The following is a 16024-nucleotide window of genomic DNA, read 5'->3' on the forward strand; positions in this document are numbered from 1 at the left end:
AGCAGGATGTTCGGCACTGCAGTAGACACAGCTGCAGTACTGTTACTACTTAGAGCAAACATCTCTGTGGGTTACTGAAGAGAGAGTGTGACACAAACGAGATCCAAAGCAAAAATCGTTACTTTAATTTTCTTTATTTCTTTCTTTCAATAGATTTTACACTATCTTGCTGGAACCAAAGAAACATTTGACTATAGAAACATAAAGTAGCACAAAATATATGCAAAAAAAAAACATTTAAAAATGTTTACACTGAAACTAGAAATCTGACGTGGGTCTTCTTGTCAATTGGTTTTCATGTCTTGACTTTGTTGGTGAGGTACCCTGCAACAATGATGACACAGGCAGCCACACTTCTTAACTTTCAGTCTCCGGTATAGTGTCCTCTGCTGGCTAAAGCTGTGAATTGCATGTTCCATTGTAAGGCAATGGGACCCAAAAGATTTCACTCACAGATTTGGGAGACAGGAAGTAAAGATCGGTGACTGTTTGCTCTGCTGCAGTCTCCTCTCACTTTTGGCCGTGTGACGCATACGTTAGAACCTTAAAAAAATGATTTCCGATATAAAGATTCATAGTTCAAATGAAACTCTGAAGGGATTTGAGAAGAGAAAGAGAGAGACCCCCTTAGGTCTCTTCAATTAATTTCATAAGAGCTCTTTAAAACATAAAACCTTAAGTACGATGGACTCAAGATAAGGCAAAGTGTTTGGATAAGTTGAGTCTGCTCAGTCGGCCAACTGCTCAGAAAGTGCTGTTACCATCAGTCAATCATTGCCAACACAATAAAAAAAAACATTTCAAGAGAAAGTCCATACACAGGGGGCACCAAATAAGGACATTTTGTGTACAGACATTTTTTTTATTCACTAGAAACATTCAGTACGTTATAATTTAGTAAGGAAAGAAAAGATTGTTTTCTCTCATGCAACGTGTTGAATTGAAGTCATTTACTGGTAATATCTGCCATTTACTGATGAACAGATTTACCCTTGAAGGAAGTGAAAAACAGAACAGATCAATAAACAATATGAAAGTGCAATCCTAAAGACTAGTGATACATAAGCCTCGAATAAAATGTATCTGTGTGGAACCTAAAGGTCCTTTGTCAGGGGGAAAGTTGAACATCTTATTAATTTATAGATTATTTAGTTCTTATATTTATATATATATATTTTATATATATTTATATGTAATCTATGTAACATCGATGAATTTTATATCTCTAAGTGTTACAGTCACAGCACTATAGAGGCTGTTACTTACTAATGAAAATATTAGGTCATTGTCATAATCTCAGAGAAGAATAAGAAATGTTCATATCTTCTTTACAATCTACCTTGTACAGTGTTCTAGCAAAGAAAAAAAACAGAAACAAAAACCAACTTAACAATGTCATTTACAAAAATACCCAACTTTAGTAATTGCAACATCTGGTTGCCACTGCAACAAGTTATGTTATGAAATACTATTATACTAGAGTGAAAAGTACATCTTTTTTGAAATTTTCTTTGCTTTTTTTGGTAAAATGTCATCTATACAATAAACATTTTTTTTTCCCAACAACACAAGCAACTCTATAACTATGCTCATTACTGCAACACCGTGATCGTTTCTATGGATGAGAAGGCAAGAAAGGTCCAGTAGCTTTCCATCGAGGGGAGGGGTGAGGGCGGGTCGACGTTTAAACCCCTCCCACTCAAGACGTGCGCAACTTCTCATTCGCCGGCCCCCTACGGGTTAGACCTTGAAATGACCAACCGTGCAGAACGTAGCACAGCTCAATAAATTACATTCATTTCAAAATAGAATAGTTTACAACATTGTGTTTTCTTTTTCTGACTAAAATTTTGACCAAGAGTAACATAAGATAAATTACAACAAAATAGAACTTTTTTTTTTTTAAACCACCTTCCACAAATATTACACACAGATCAGAACGTGTGTGAGAACATTCAAAGTGAATGAAACTCAAAAAAAAAGCATGATTGTGGATTGTCGATGTTAATCAAGCACCATGAAATTACATCCGAATTTTGAAGAATGTCAAATAAAATTTAGTATAATGAGTTAAAACACACTGCTAGTCGTCAAAATACAAAAAAAGAAAAAGAAAAAATGTTGGTGTAAAATGACCAAAGAACATTTTATGCTCTAAAAAACAAAAACAAATGATTGTTCCAGGAGGTGGAGGGATTTTTTTTTTAGAGAGGGGGGGAGGTTCAAACATACTTTGATAGTAGACACAACACAAACTCTTAAATAACTTTGAATACATTTCTAGAACCATGAATATAAACTCTCAAATTAAGAGACACTTTACATACATTACACAGTTTACAATACATGTTTGTCTCACTCACGTTCCTCATGTAAACTACTCAGAACCATGGTAAGAAACAATGGTACACTGTGAAAGTCACCAAACATTCTACAAAGCTATTTTTGATTTGTCGTTTCTTACGTTTCTTTTTCAGTAAAGTCACTTGTGATGTTAATGAGCGCTTAGCTGGAAATCTCCTTCCAGGGACGCCAAAAAGTGTGATGTCTTTTCCCCAAAGAGTCCTTGTAGCTCTCGACAGCCCAGTGTGTTGTGTCTGTGACTTTTTAGTGATACACTCTGGATGCAAGTGTTGTTGATGAGTAATTTTTTTAGGCACTTCTACAGTTTTCTAAAATGGAACAGGATTATCGGTGATAGTAGGGTTGGACAGAACAACCGACGGTCACAGATAGCCCTCCAGTTGAAGTTCAAGTCATCTGTTTGCTTGACGAGTGTCGTCGAATGCACCGTTTTTTTTGTGTGTTTTTTTTTTTTTTTAATTGTTTAGTCTTAGCACTTAAATCCTTCACCCTCCTCCAGGTAAAAAGCTCTCCTACCAGGCTTGGTGTCACCATCACGTGCCAGATCCCACTTTAAGTCCCAGTCTGCCGGCAGACCATCAGTCTCTAACACACACGCACACATGCACACGCACGCACACACACACGCACAAGGCTTGGCATGTCTGGAACAAACCCTCACGCTTCGCTGAGCCCTTGGCACACACCCCAGCCTTCAGGCTTTTTCGGTAATGGCCACGACTATCTTCCGACTTCTCCTGTCACGACTGCATGCACAATCTATCAAAGATCTGAACCCAGCAACGCAACTAAAAAAGATGGCGAGTGGGTCCTATTTGCAGTGTGGGCAATGGCAAAAGAGAAAAAAAAAGTGACCTCTTCCAAGCCTCAACTTTGGCAAGATGTTTCCAGAGATGAAAAGTTGGCAGAGGGAAGGGAGGGACGAGCTTCATCATGGCATCTTAACAGCATCGGGTGGCAGATGAGGGTCGCGGAGGAGCCCTCGCAGGGACAATCACACGAAGAGCTCATGAGCCTGGCTGCCCCGAGGACATTCAACTTTTGCAGAGAGAAAAGCAACGACCGCAAGACGAAAAACCCTCGTGAAAGCATCGCGTGCGTAGGTGTGTTGTGCATGGGGTTTCTGTGACTCTTCCTTGTCTTCAACATTAAACACTATACTTTCATATAGTGCAAATCAAACATCTGTGTTTTTCTTGACTAACCAAAGGGATGAATATTGTGCAGGTTGGTTTTTAGAATAAATATGCAAGCAGAGGAGATCCACGGTATTCTGAGAGAACAGTTGTTAAAATGACCTCTATAGTGTGTCTGCTATGTATGTACTATACATAAGAATATTTTTTGATGTTTTATTGTTAATAGTTTTTTTTTTCTAGCAATACATACAGTATATATCTTTTTATTTTTTCCTGTGTGTGTGTGTGTGTGTGTGTGTGTGTGTATGTGTGTGTGTGTTACACCGGTACTGCAGTTCTTATGGTTAAATTGAAGTGTTACACTCTTAGCATGCAGGTTGCTGGACCTCTATGGGAGAGGTTAGGTAGTATTTACAGAGGGGATGTTTTGGGTTTCCTAGTGCAGCTTCTTGACACTCCGTTCCCTTCCTGACGCTTACTTCAGGATAATCTGCAAGACAGAGACAGAGAAAGCAACGACAAAGAAAAAAAGAGAGAGAGCATTTTAGTTTACCTATAAGACAGAAATACAACTTTATCTGCACACACTATTGTGTTTAAAAGTTTTGGAAATTCTTTATAAATCAAAAGACTAGCACTACAGCTAAAAAAAATGTGGCCATGTTTTTGGAAGAAAATCAACTTTGTTTATTTATTGTTTTTAGAAATATTGTAAAACACAATCTTCCTCCTCTCACCCCCAACCTGTCAGACAGCTGACCTGCTCTGAGCCTGTTTCTGCCCAAGGTTTCTTCCTGTTAAAATTGAGTTTTTCTTTCCCACTGTCGCCAAGTGTTTGCTTAAAGGGGTTGTTTGATTGTTAGGGTTTTCTCCCTATTACTGTATAAATACACAGAGCCCCATATCCAGCTACAAGCAACCCTGTATTCAAGTGGAGCATGTTGCTATCTAATGCAAAATGTGCCGAGTAAAGAAGCAATAAATCTGAGCACCACCCTCTGTGGCTTTCTAGCATTCCTAACAACAAACCTAATAAGACACTTAAATCCCCGTCACCTAGTCAAACATTTTAAAGAAGCTAACAAAGAAAAAGTGTTCGGAGTTTCGAGCTAGCCACAAGCCAGCAGCCTCGGTATGAGCAAAGGATCAAAACAGATAAGTGGAAAAATATGAAGATGAGTGAAAAACAGAAAAGTGTCGACGTCCTGTTACTGAGCAGCTTTTAACACACTGAAAAATGTAGTACCTGACCTTTATTTTCTTCGATAATTCTGCTGCACCTGCTTTTGTTTTTGTATAAGTATCGTATATCAGATAAATGTGCGCGTAAAACTCATTTTCAGCGTTTTCTCCCGTTTTCTCCACTTCATTTTCGTTAGTTTCACATAGAGAAGACTATTTCATTGTAAAGTCTAACAACTAATTTATTATGAAAATAATATTCTGCATTGAAGTGAAGTTGATTTTTGTTTGAATGTGTTGTCATTGACGTTGTTGGAATCATTAAAAAATAGCAATTGGTGCATCTCTAATCATTTTAATTTGGTTCTAATAAATGACAGCTGTTTGAGCTGAAGATTTCATACAGCACCTGCTGCCTGCGGGCTGTCTGTTGTGTGCTGTTACCACAACAGATAGAAAAGGTCCTCAACTGGCATCTTCGTTAAATGGTACCTGCTACATCCAGATTATTCAGCTTTCTCTTGCATTAGAATATTAAATTTGTTATTGGCATATCTTTATTGAGCTTCAGAAAAAAAGCCCATTTTTTAAAGGAGATTTTGAGACTATAGACAAAACCTGCAAAGTCTGAGCTGTGCTTGCATGATACAGTAGTATTTTAATATGATAAACGTGGATGATGTAACATTAAAATTCAGACCTAATAGAAAAATGATTCCATTACCCATTAAATGCATTTTATATTGTGACATTTCTGATCAATTTAATGTCAGATCAAATATAAATCTAGATCTGGATCAAATCTGCCTTTTGTCTGATTAAACAAAGTCCTTGTTAGTCTGACAGTTTCTAAAGCCTCCTTTACAATAATGCAATAACTATAACAATATATAGTTTTTTAATTTTAAAAAATAGCCAGGTGTGGAGGTGTTGAAGTAGGAACAACTCAAACTTATCTCAGGGTGTTATTTGCACTGTTTCAAATCATTAGCTGAGCTGGTTAGTGTTAAATTAGTACAGCTGCTTTACAGCTCCTCATATGTGCTCAAGAGGAGGCTGTGACGAACTATGAAACTTTTCCTTTTAGATTCAGTCCATGTGGCATATTGTGCATAATCATTTCTCTGAAGCAGACTGGCACCAAAGCAACAGGTAGGAGGTGTTTACCACAACAACAATGTGTGAGAAAGGTCAGATGAGCACAGATAAGTATTTGCCAGTGAATAATACATATCTGTCTTACTGATGAGCTGTGGCAACATCACCAGCTTGGTGTTTCATGCAGATAAGAACCAAGCTTCTAACTATTTGCAAATAGCATTTGACCCTCGTCTGGTAACCTCGGTTTGTATTCTCTCTTTAAGAGATTAAGCCTAAACCGCCACACAACAAAGAGAAAGCGAGACAGTGTGAGACTGTCTATACGGGGGGGCTGACAGGTAGGAGAGATGCTGGCTGCCATCATGTGGGCGCCACTGGCAGCAAGCCAACGCAGAACAAAGCCACATGACGCTTGTTAATAGACAATGGATGGCCAGCAAAGGACAGAAGCCGCTGGTCACACCACACATCACAGGAGGTCACCACAGTGGGAGAGAGCGTGTGATGTGCACAGGTCGAGAGAGAAGGCAGTGCAGTGTGGAAATTAGGGGAAAAAATTTGAGCTGCCAGATGGGTGGGATTTAACAGATAGGACGCTACAAACTAATGCCAAGAACTGTTTGCAGGTCCTGTTTGCCTTTGATTTGGTGCAGTGATACCAGCAGCGTGTTTCAGCCCAGAACGAGTCAGAGAGACAGCAGACGAAGATGACGTGCTGCAAAATCACAGCAGACATTTAAACTGCTGTACCTCCTTTTTTACGCCTTTATATCAGCTAATTATAAGAACTGCACGGTATCACAGTGACCTAGTTTGCAAATTTCATAAGATGAAATATTAATTAAGTGATAAGAATTAAAGCAGGTTCCCTCTACAGCAAGGTGAAGGATCCAACTCTTATGCTCCAGCTGAAGAGCTCCTCGACATAACAATGTGTAATTCTACTTGAGCTTAATCTTCCCATCAGTCCAGCAGCCAAAGTGATCCCCTCCAGGCTGCAAGTCTGAGTCGACTGCAGCACAGCGACAGCAGAGGGTGCTGCAACTTCACAATCTCCAGTAATATGTAGCACTTCACAACTGGAGACCCCAGCAGCATTAGGACATGCTTAATATGTGCAAGGACATGCAACGACGTGCGTCGCATGAATAGTTCAGAAGGTCATGAATCGACCAGACTCCTGAGGTCTTAACGAGTGTCAGCATCCTGGCGTCACAGGGTGTGTAATACCCTTTAGACACAGATTTCCTCGGCTGAACACGACGCCCAATTAATTATCGAGTTTGGCTCAAACTGTCTCGGCCCAGGATTTATGTTAAAGAACCAATATAATAATAGAAGCTAAAAAGCTGACGCCAGGCCGCTAGCATCGGGACAAATGCACCACTGTTCAGGACAGAGTGACGTCGGCAGCCTCGTGCCCTCAGAAAATGCCTGGGTGTGTATTCGGAAAAGCCATATGATTTTTATGACTGCACTGAATGCAGCACAGCTGGTGATTACAAGGGCTAACTGTGTCCGAGGCCCTGCTCATACCTGGCATTAGCTGGAGGGATCTTTATATGGGCTGGAGAGGAGGTGAGAGAAAGAGTCGGGTAGGGGGTGGAGTGTAAGTGGGGGGGGGGACAGACGGAGACAGAGAGCAAAGGCTGACGTCAGTGTTTCTCCGGCTCCTTGTCCCACATGCATCTTTAAAGAGCAGCTCTGCTTCCTGCTGCTACTGCTGCTGCATGCCAATTACAGGAAGAGTCGGTGACTCACAGGAAGTGCACACGCTGCTGGCCTATGAGGGGCAATAAAGCGCACAAGTGGTGGGACCAGACCCGTGGTTAATGATGGAAGGGGGATCTTGGAGAAAGGATTTATGTTCCTTTTTTTAATTTGAAATGTGAGCAGTCATTTCTTACGGTGAGAGCTCTGATCTTGATGTTAGATATCACTTTTATAGGCATCATGAAAATGTTTAATTTCAAGGAAATGTAAGGTTTTTTTCCACATTGAGGCAGTAAGCAAAAGTACAAAAAAAGAAAAATATGGAGGAGCAGAGTCTGAAAAAAGAGGTGGGGAAGGATTATACTGGTCCTTGGTATAGTAGTAGGCACTGCTATTATAATAATTGAGATAATTTTTTCGCATTTATTTGCGTCTTTCGTCGTGTTGTCATGTTGAATGTTTTCCTAAATTCAATTAAGACACACATGCCGTGTGGTGGAAATATTTTTCATGCGCTCGCCCGTGTGTCCTCAGCGTACCTCGATACAGAACTACCAGTAAATGATTGCCAGCTGCATGAGGCCGGTGTGCCAGCATTGTGCTGAAATTTCCAGGTTTAAAATGGGGCACACATGCGTCACTCTGGCATTCAAAAACCTGGCCTTGCTTCCCTGGCTCTTGCTTGACACGTGGCAACAGGAGAGCCGCCGATCAGGGGCCATTTTTAGACAGCTTCTGTGATCTTCTGTTTTTTTTCCTGCGTCTCTCACCCTGACAAGTGTAGCCTAGAACTGTTTCCTCACATGATTTATTCTCCCTTTTATCCTGCAACCAGGAAAAGGTAAAAAGGTGAAGCCGAGAGGAGTGGAAAACAGGAATAGATCCAACATAGCTGCTGTTACGAACCGGCTGTTAGGTGCTGCGGAAATCGTCTGTGTGTATTTGCTTGAACGTGTGTGTTTGCAGAGCACACAAGCAGTACAGATGAGGCCCCTACTGCAGACGGAGAAGCTTATTTGATGACAACAACAAGAAAAGTGGAAAATAAACTAATTTTAAAAAACAAACAAAAAACAAACAAACAAAAAACAAACAGAACATGCAAAAAAACAAAAACAAAAATCAGGAAGTAGTGCAACACAACACAACTACTACTTGCAAATGTGGGAGCTCTGAAGAAGTGCTTGTCGGGTTTGCCTAATGGGGGCTGTGATTTATAAGAGGTAGACTGCTCAGGTAGCTCTTTTTGCTTTAAATTGTCTAGAAAACACCCACTCACAGGCTTTCATGCCAGTGTGAGCGTGCTCTGTGCAGGTGCACCGATGGACAGATGGGGATGGGCTAGGTGTGGGTTAAGGTTATCGCAGCCCAGTACTTATTCAGAGCTCCGGGGACTGATGAAAGAAAGCTTTAAAAGGAGCAAACCTGATTGGCTGGTGCTGTTGCTGCGTAGGGGACACTTGTGGCAGGAGTTGTTGCTGCAGAGACAGTAGCAGGCGTAGCACTGTACATCATTGGGACTTTGTTTTGAGGGTAGGAAAGGGGAGAGGGGAGGAAGAGGAGGAATGGGGGGAAGAGGGAAGGAGGTGGTAGCAATGGACAGGTAGGTGGAGCATTATGGTAGTTGTGGTAACAGTTGTGGTGTGTGCGTGCATGGGTGCGTGCGTGCATGTTGACGGGGTTGTTGTTTATTTTTTGTTGTTGGTGTTGATGGTGGCGGATGTTACAGAGAGCCAGCAAGCCATCGTTAGGGTTACACCGGCAGATGGCATGCAACCATTCACAATGCAAAGCAAAGGAGGTCAGGAAGAAAGAAAGAAAGGAAAAGAGAGCATGGGAGAAAAAAAAAACAAGAGGAGAGAAGCTGATTACAATCACAAGTAAGGAAATTTATGTGGAAAATCAGTTTGCTGTTTTTCCCAGAGAAATTAAAGGGCACAAGATACCAATTATGATGAATCGATGGCATGGGGATGGGAACTTTTCAATTCGTGTGGGCTGACGAGTCAAACAGCAGAGATGAGAGATCTTAAAAACCCAAGTGGCTGTTAGGGCTCATTTCTAGTCATTAGTTTACCTTGTTGCTAATGTTGGACCCGCTGATGTTATCAGCTGAATTTTTGGTAATTCCCATCCCCTGTTGTGCAGCGACAAATGCTCCGGTTTGTGTGTAATTTCTCTGGGAAACTGATTTAAATTTCCTGATCAACACAGCACAGCAAACAGACAAAACTATCCTACAGCTTAAGAACAGATCAGTCTGCGGCGTCCACGCTAACACTTTAAACATTAGCCAGAGAGTCAGTCAGCGGCGAGACGAGCGCTGAAAAGTCACAGCTCTTCCAGGTGAAACAAAACGGACAGCTTGATAATAACTCACAAGTGTTCGAATCATGTCCTTTTGTCTCACCTGCAAGGGGGGCTGCAGATAGTGCCCACTCATACCCCCACCCCTCCATCCCCCAAAACTCCCACCTAAATCAGACAGTGTGTGTGAGAGAGAGCAAATAGAAGGTCGGAACCTACCAAGACTGCTAGCGGGAGTCATGCACAAGACTGACCCTGTTGTGTTCATGCAGAGAAAGATAGAGAGAGAAAGGGGGGAAACAGAGAGGGAGAGAGAGAGAGAGGGAGAGAGAGAGAAGGAAATAAATGGGTTAATCGAGAGGAAGGAGAACAACAAGGTTAGACAAGACACACAGAAAAAAAAACCCCAAAAGGCTTGAGGACTTCACTCAGCTCAGTTGCTATTGTTACAGGAGCAATGTCGGCTGATTATGAAAGCAAGCAGAGATGTATTAAGTTGTTGAGTTATTTATTAGTTAGAATACTGTTTATATGAAGCTGCAGCAAAGTTTAACATAAAGCAAACTTAGGTACGGAAAAATCTGGACAAGTTTAGCAAAGTGCAATGCAGCGCTAATGTAAATCTGTCTGTCCAGTTTCTCCATTTTTCAGGGAGTTTTTCCTGAGGTCAGAGGATATTCATTTTTGGTCACATATTGTATTAATTTGTCATTTCAGGCTGGACAATATTTAAAAAAGACTCGAGCCCTCTCGTATTGTATGTTAGGCTTTTTACAACAACATGCTGTTCTGCATGTTTCTTGTTTTGGAATTTCTTTGGCATCTGAATAGCTGCACATGATTAAATGATCATAATAAAAATAAACAGACAAAGAAATCGCACTTTTTGGTAAAAAAAAAAAAAAATTAGAGGCAAGAATAAAACTGAAGAGGTGTGCCAGACAGCAGCATCATGCAGTATCACTACAATGATGTGCACAGGCTTCTATCCAGATCAGATGGAGATACGTGGGGTTTTTACTGTACTCAGGTAAGCCTCCATCACATACATATTACAGGCAAACAACTCCTGAGACTTTTTTTTTTTTTATCTTAACTTTGACAAAACCCCACCTATCTGAAATGTAAAAGGTTAGTAAAAAAATGCAACTGTGAGCCAGGCTACGCCCCACACACAGATACACACAGAGGAAGGGATGGATAAAGCACCATTAGGAATCCCATACCAAGGGAAACAAAAAGAGCAGGCAGGTAGTGAGAAGAGCGAGGGATAGGAGTCTTATCCTCATGAGTCATGAGTGTGGCTACAGGCTACCATATTAGCTGCAGTTAACTCATTTAGCAAGCGACTCAAGGGCCCTTCAGGTACTGCTATATTCTGTGCGAGAAGCAGACAGAGTGTTTATTTGCGGGTAAAAAAACACTGAATAAATTTGGTAAAACTGGAATAAAATTATCGCCAAAATAACAATAATCACCATATTTTTAAAATTTTAGTATTGCACTTGTGCTGAAACAGTTGGGCTTGTTTTGCTCCTTTGTATGCTTGGGGATTAGACTGGCAGGTGTATCATATTGAGGTGGTAATATATGATAGCTTTCATTGCTCTGATCAAAGCGCGCACTGCCCTTCCACCTGGCAGCAATTATGTGTTTATATTTGCAGGCACTAGATCAAAGTTTTAGGGATGGCACAGTGAATAGTGAAAACACACCCTCACAGCGAAGGCCTTTATGAGCATCACTCAAATAAATCCATGCCAAAAGATGAAAATTAGGCTAAACAGATGTAAACGGTCATTTGAGGATCCCCTCTTTTATGCGTGTGAAGCTACAAAACAACAACACGTTTGGAGGATAGCTGTGCATCTGTGTGTGCGTGCGTGCTCCGCATACCTATGAGTGCTTTGCTTCTATCTGCATCTGCGTGCTGCGTGTGTGTCTTACCTGTGGGAAAGAAAGCGGGCTGCTGGAGCTGTGCGTTGGCCAGCGCCTGCTGGTAGTGCAAAACACTGGGGTTGAACAGGGAGCTCGCTCCGTTGCTCTTCTCAAGTGCTGGTCTCTTTGGTAGGGGCTGGAGGACGCCGTGGGGGAACGCCTAGCCACCGACAACACACACACACACACAACAGGAGCACAGCAGATTTGAACTGTATACTCACACAAGTCGACACTAACATTCCTAAATCTGGTATTTGTCTATGCACAGCACAAGAAGGCAAACATGGAAACTTGCTGTAACTATCACAAGGACAATGAGAAACTACACCGTAGCAGGGCAATCGTCAACAACACATTAAAGAAAGTGCGATAGCTGGAGTTATTTTAACATTACATTGTAGTTGTTCAGTTAACAAATGTACAGTACAATCTAGAGTTGCCACTGGTGATCATAAATGATACGTATTTATATCATTAAAGTCTTTTACAGGGTTTCACAAAAAACAAAAGAGCCAAATTAAATTTTGTGAGTGGCTACAGTACAATTAAAGAAGCTACATGCAAAGCAAAAGGTGAAAGGTCAAAGTACCAGGTCTACAGTTGCCTCGAGGGGTCGCTTCATTGCTTTGGCAGTCGACTGAGTCTTTAATTAGCAGGCAGCGAGCACATGATGGCAGTGGGCCAATGGGATTCAAGCGTATTAACATACAGGTAACAGCAAGCAGAGGTGCGTCATGGGGGACAGCATTGCATTGTGGATAGGTGAGAAGGAAAAAAACAAAAACAAAAATAATCTGAATGCAAGTATACCACATACAAAACAATAGGCATGCACATAAACAAAAATTTGTTTTGTTTCGTTTACTTTAAAGAAACATTGCTACTTTTTGAATTAGTACAAAAGCCAAAAAAAAAGCATCTACAATTAAACTTTGGTTAAAAAAATAAGCAAGATTCTACAATGTACTCCAAAGCTACCGGGAAAGCATTTAGTAACTACTTCTGAACAGCAAGAACAGAAAAGTAGTACGCTAAACACGACTGGCTCAGACTAGGAATATTGATCTGACACTTGATGTGAGATCTGCGCTGAAGTTCTCGGCAGTGTTCAAAGTAAGACACTACAGACCTACGCACATAACCATTAAGGCGCTCCTGGAGAAAGCTAACCTATTTGATGGCGTGAGGTGGTTCGAGGCTGACAAACGTTAAAATGTACACAGCAGACTCGGATGTGAGTGAGGTAAAAAAAGACAGCCCTCACAACCAGCAGCAAGAACTGGATACCTTTGTGAAGGCAAATTTAAAAAAACAAAACAAAAAACTACAAATTAGTACAGTTACTAGCAAAGGCTAACAAAAATAGTTTAACAATCACATCCTTCTCTGTAGCGTCAATTCAACTACAGACACATCCTCAAACTAAATCTGCGTTGTGAGGGTGTGTGGCGTTGTAAGGTGTGATCAATGAACTCGGGAAGGTGAGGCAACGTTACAGTTTAATAACATAATGTGGAGCTCTGTTTATTAAAATTCCTCTAATCTAACAAAGTATAAATAAGTCATTTTATATAAATTGTTTTTGTGCTAACTTATTAAAAAACATCCTGATATTTGATGTCACTGCTGAGAGGGGAAAAAAAAGAAAAAAGATGACACGGGTGTGATGAACACAGCACTTAAGGGTCCATGCACAAGCCTATGCTTCATGTATGTGGGTTTTTTAATAGTATGTATGTATTTCCAATTAAACAGCAACAATGCATTGCTGAAGCACCACAGAGTTAAACATTGCGGTTAGTTAAAATGAAAGATGCTCTATTAAAGTGACATGAAAAGCAAAGATGACTGCATTCGCCTTTGTAATGAGGAAGAAGATCACAGCATGGCAAGCAACACGTAATGTGGCACAGTAAAACAACATAATCTCAGTGAGAGGACCTTTTTACTGTAACTGCATCAGTTAATGTGTAACCTTATCTACTGTGCGCTTTATCCTATTTGCTTTAGATTTTAAAAAGTGAATTATGGATAATGGTATTACCTATTCACAGCAGTGCAGCAAAACAGGTTTTATGGCTCTCTTCAATAAAAGGACTAAAAGAAAATTGGATTAAAGGTGCTGACTAAACAACTCGTTGTCCTAAGGTTAGCCCTCCTCACCTCTAGTGCAGAATCTGACTGCACAAGGTAATTTGGGAATTGGGTCATAAAGTTGATAAACTGGGGAGGAAGACGGGAGGAGTATGAGCAAAGGATTGTGAAGAGGATGCACCGGCAATATAAACTCGTGGTACCTTTAAGAAAACAGCGCAGTCAGGTCAACATCAGGTTACAGCGCCTTCGGGTCTCAAGGCCTTTTTTCTTATTTATGGATGCTTCAATTTGTTGTTGCTTGAATGCAGCTGCTAATATGTGCACACGCTAGCCTGCCTTATCATCCACGCTGTGGATCACTCATGAAGGAAGAAGAAGGAGAGCAAGCAGCAATGGAGCCAGCCAATGAGAGGTGTGTGCGACGCACAAAGCATGCCCATGCCATGGAGAAAAAAAAGTCAGTGAGCACACTGGCGCAGTGCAAGGTGTGCGAGTGCAGTTAGCCACAGGATCATTCAAAAGAAGCCGCTCAGAGGCCGGGGAAAGGCGGGGCACAGCCAAGACATAATGCCAAACTCTTCTCACTGCCTCTCTGGCTGACTTGAATTCTGTCTGCTCCTCACATTGTTGGGGAAGTTTTATTTATTTATATTTGGTCAAAATAAAGGCAGAGGTAGGATGCTGCATCCTCATCCATCCCAAATTCAATTTGTACTGATCTGCAGAGAACCGCACTTATCATTGAGAGCAGTGGGGTTGGATGAGGGGGTGAGCCAGGATATTGTCTTTGTACGAAACAAGGGCATTGGAAAATAAAAGAGGACTGCAGAGAGATAATAACAGATTGTTCTTGCGGAGTTACACTGATTTGTTTAGGTCTCACTAAACCCTTTTTATTCTATACAAAGGCCACTCTTTGGGATGACTATTGTTGGTGAATTGTGCACTGGAGTCCACTAGAAAAAACCCGGCAGAGGTGGGTAGGTTTTGTGCAGTAATAAAGCAGTGCTCCACATTTTATGTTACTGTAGGTGACACGGTCAGCAACATGTGCTTAGGTTTCGTGTACGTCAAGATGATTTGGATTAATGTTTTGCCTTCAGAGGGCCTATGTGTTATGTAGTCTAACTAGTACAAACTTTACTCAGAAGGGTCTCTTGATCTGAAGGCAGGTAGCACCAGGCACAGCAGTTTTATTACAACCTCCCCTCTGCTATAATAAATTTGATTTCACTGTGATATACTGTATATATTATGTTGCGCTTCTTATGTCTATCCATAAAACTTCCAATCATCATTTATTTGATGCACAAATAATAGAAAAAAAGTATAAAAGTTTTCCACAGCCTCAACTCTTAGAAAATTCCAGGTATGCTGTAAATAAGAGCTATAAAACAGCCCATCTAAATGTTACAAGCTCTTCCACTATAAACACTAAACAAGCAGAAACCTTGTGAAACTAGTATGTTTGTGTCTTTCCTGCTCTACTGCTGTGAAGCCACGAGACACAGAAGGTGGGCTGTGCTCTCACCATGGCTGCAGCTGTGGCAGCAGCTTGCGCAGCCACAGCTGTCTGGTTGGCCTGGTGTTGGGCGGCCTTAATCTTGGCCTGCAGGTGGGCGGGAGGGTGGAAGTACTTGCACTTCTCGCGAGAGCAGCGACTCTTGATGTAGTCCATGCACACGGTGACCGTGTTGTCGCTGGTGTCGATCATGGGGCTGTCGCTCGGGTGGGCGAAACGGCAGTCTGTCTCGCCGCGAGCGCAGTTGCCCCGCTGGAACTCGCGGCAAACCTGGAAGCGGGACAGTCGCACACACACAAGGACACACACGCACACAGACAGACACACATGGACACGTGCACACAGAGGAAACATACACACGTAGAAGACAAAACAGTGAATGCTTTGGCTTTCAGTACATGTCAGGAAACAAAACAAGGCTGCTCTCATTGCATTAGCTAGCAGCGGCTCCTTTTATTTCTTGTCATCTTAAAGCAAGATGACTCAAGCAGACATCAAAATCTTGATAAGATTATTAGATTTGAAATTTTGACATCTGACTGTTTTAACTATGACAAGCCTGAAACATCAGGGATTTTCCAGTCGAGAAAAGCTTCTGACACACCCAAAAGATGTCAAAGCCAAATCACCATCATTTTTTAAATCAGTATATTAATGT

At 41.3% G+C, this 16024-nt stretch overlaps 1 protein-coding gene across 15 annotated transcripts in view; it reads right to left on the reverse strand.

Annotated features, from left to right (window-relative positions):
• Positions 1-3793: 3793 nt before the first annotated feature.
• Positions 3794-16024, reverse strand: part of LOC146492107 (muscleblind-like protein 2a) — a 51486-nt gene continuing 39255 nt past the window's right edge. For 6 of the 15 annotated variants that reach the window (XM_085150517.1, XM_085150515.1, XM_085150516.1 and 3 more), the window contains 5 exons: positions 15376-15636; positions 12337-12390; positions 11754-11904; positions 10026-10061; positions 3794-3993 (listed from right to left, as the gene is read on the reverse strand). In XM_085150517.1, the coding sequence (XP_085006643.1) occupies positions 3869-3993; positions 10026-10061; positions 11754-11904; positions 12337-12390; positions 15376-15636 (627 nt within the window). In that variant the 3' untranslated portion in view covers positions 3794-3868. Of the gene's footprint in view, positions 3994-8924; positions 9020-10025; positions 10062-11753; positions 11905-12336; positions 12391-15375; positions 15637-16024 lie in introns of all 15 variants that reach the window. The other 9 variants (XM_085150526.1, XM_085150522.1, XM_085150524.1 and 6 more) reach the window with 9 other exon arrangements.

Source organism: Neolamprologus multifasciatus, chromosome 23, assembly GCF_963576455.1.
Source record: "Neolamprologus multifasciatus chromosome 23, fNeoMul1.2, whole genome shotgun sequence".
NCBI lineage: Eukaryota > Metazoa > Chordata > Actinopteri > Cichliformes > Cichlidae > Neolamprologus > Neolamprologus multifasciatus.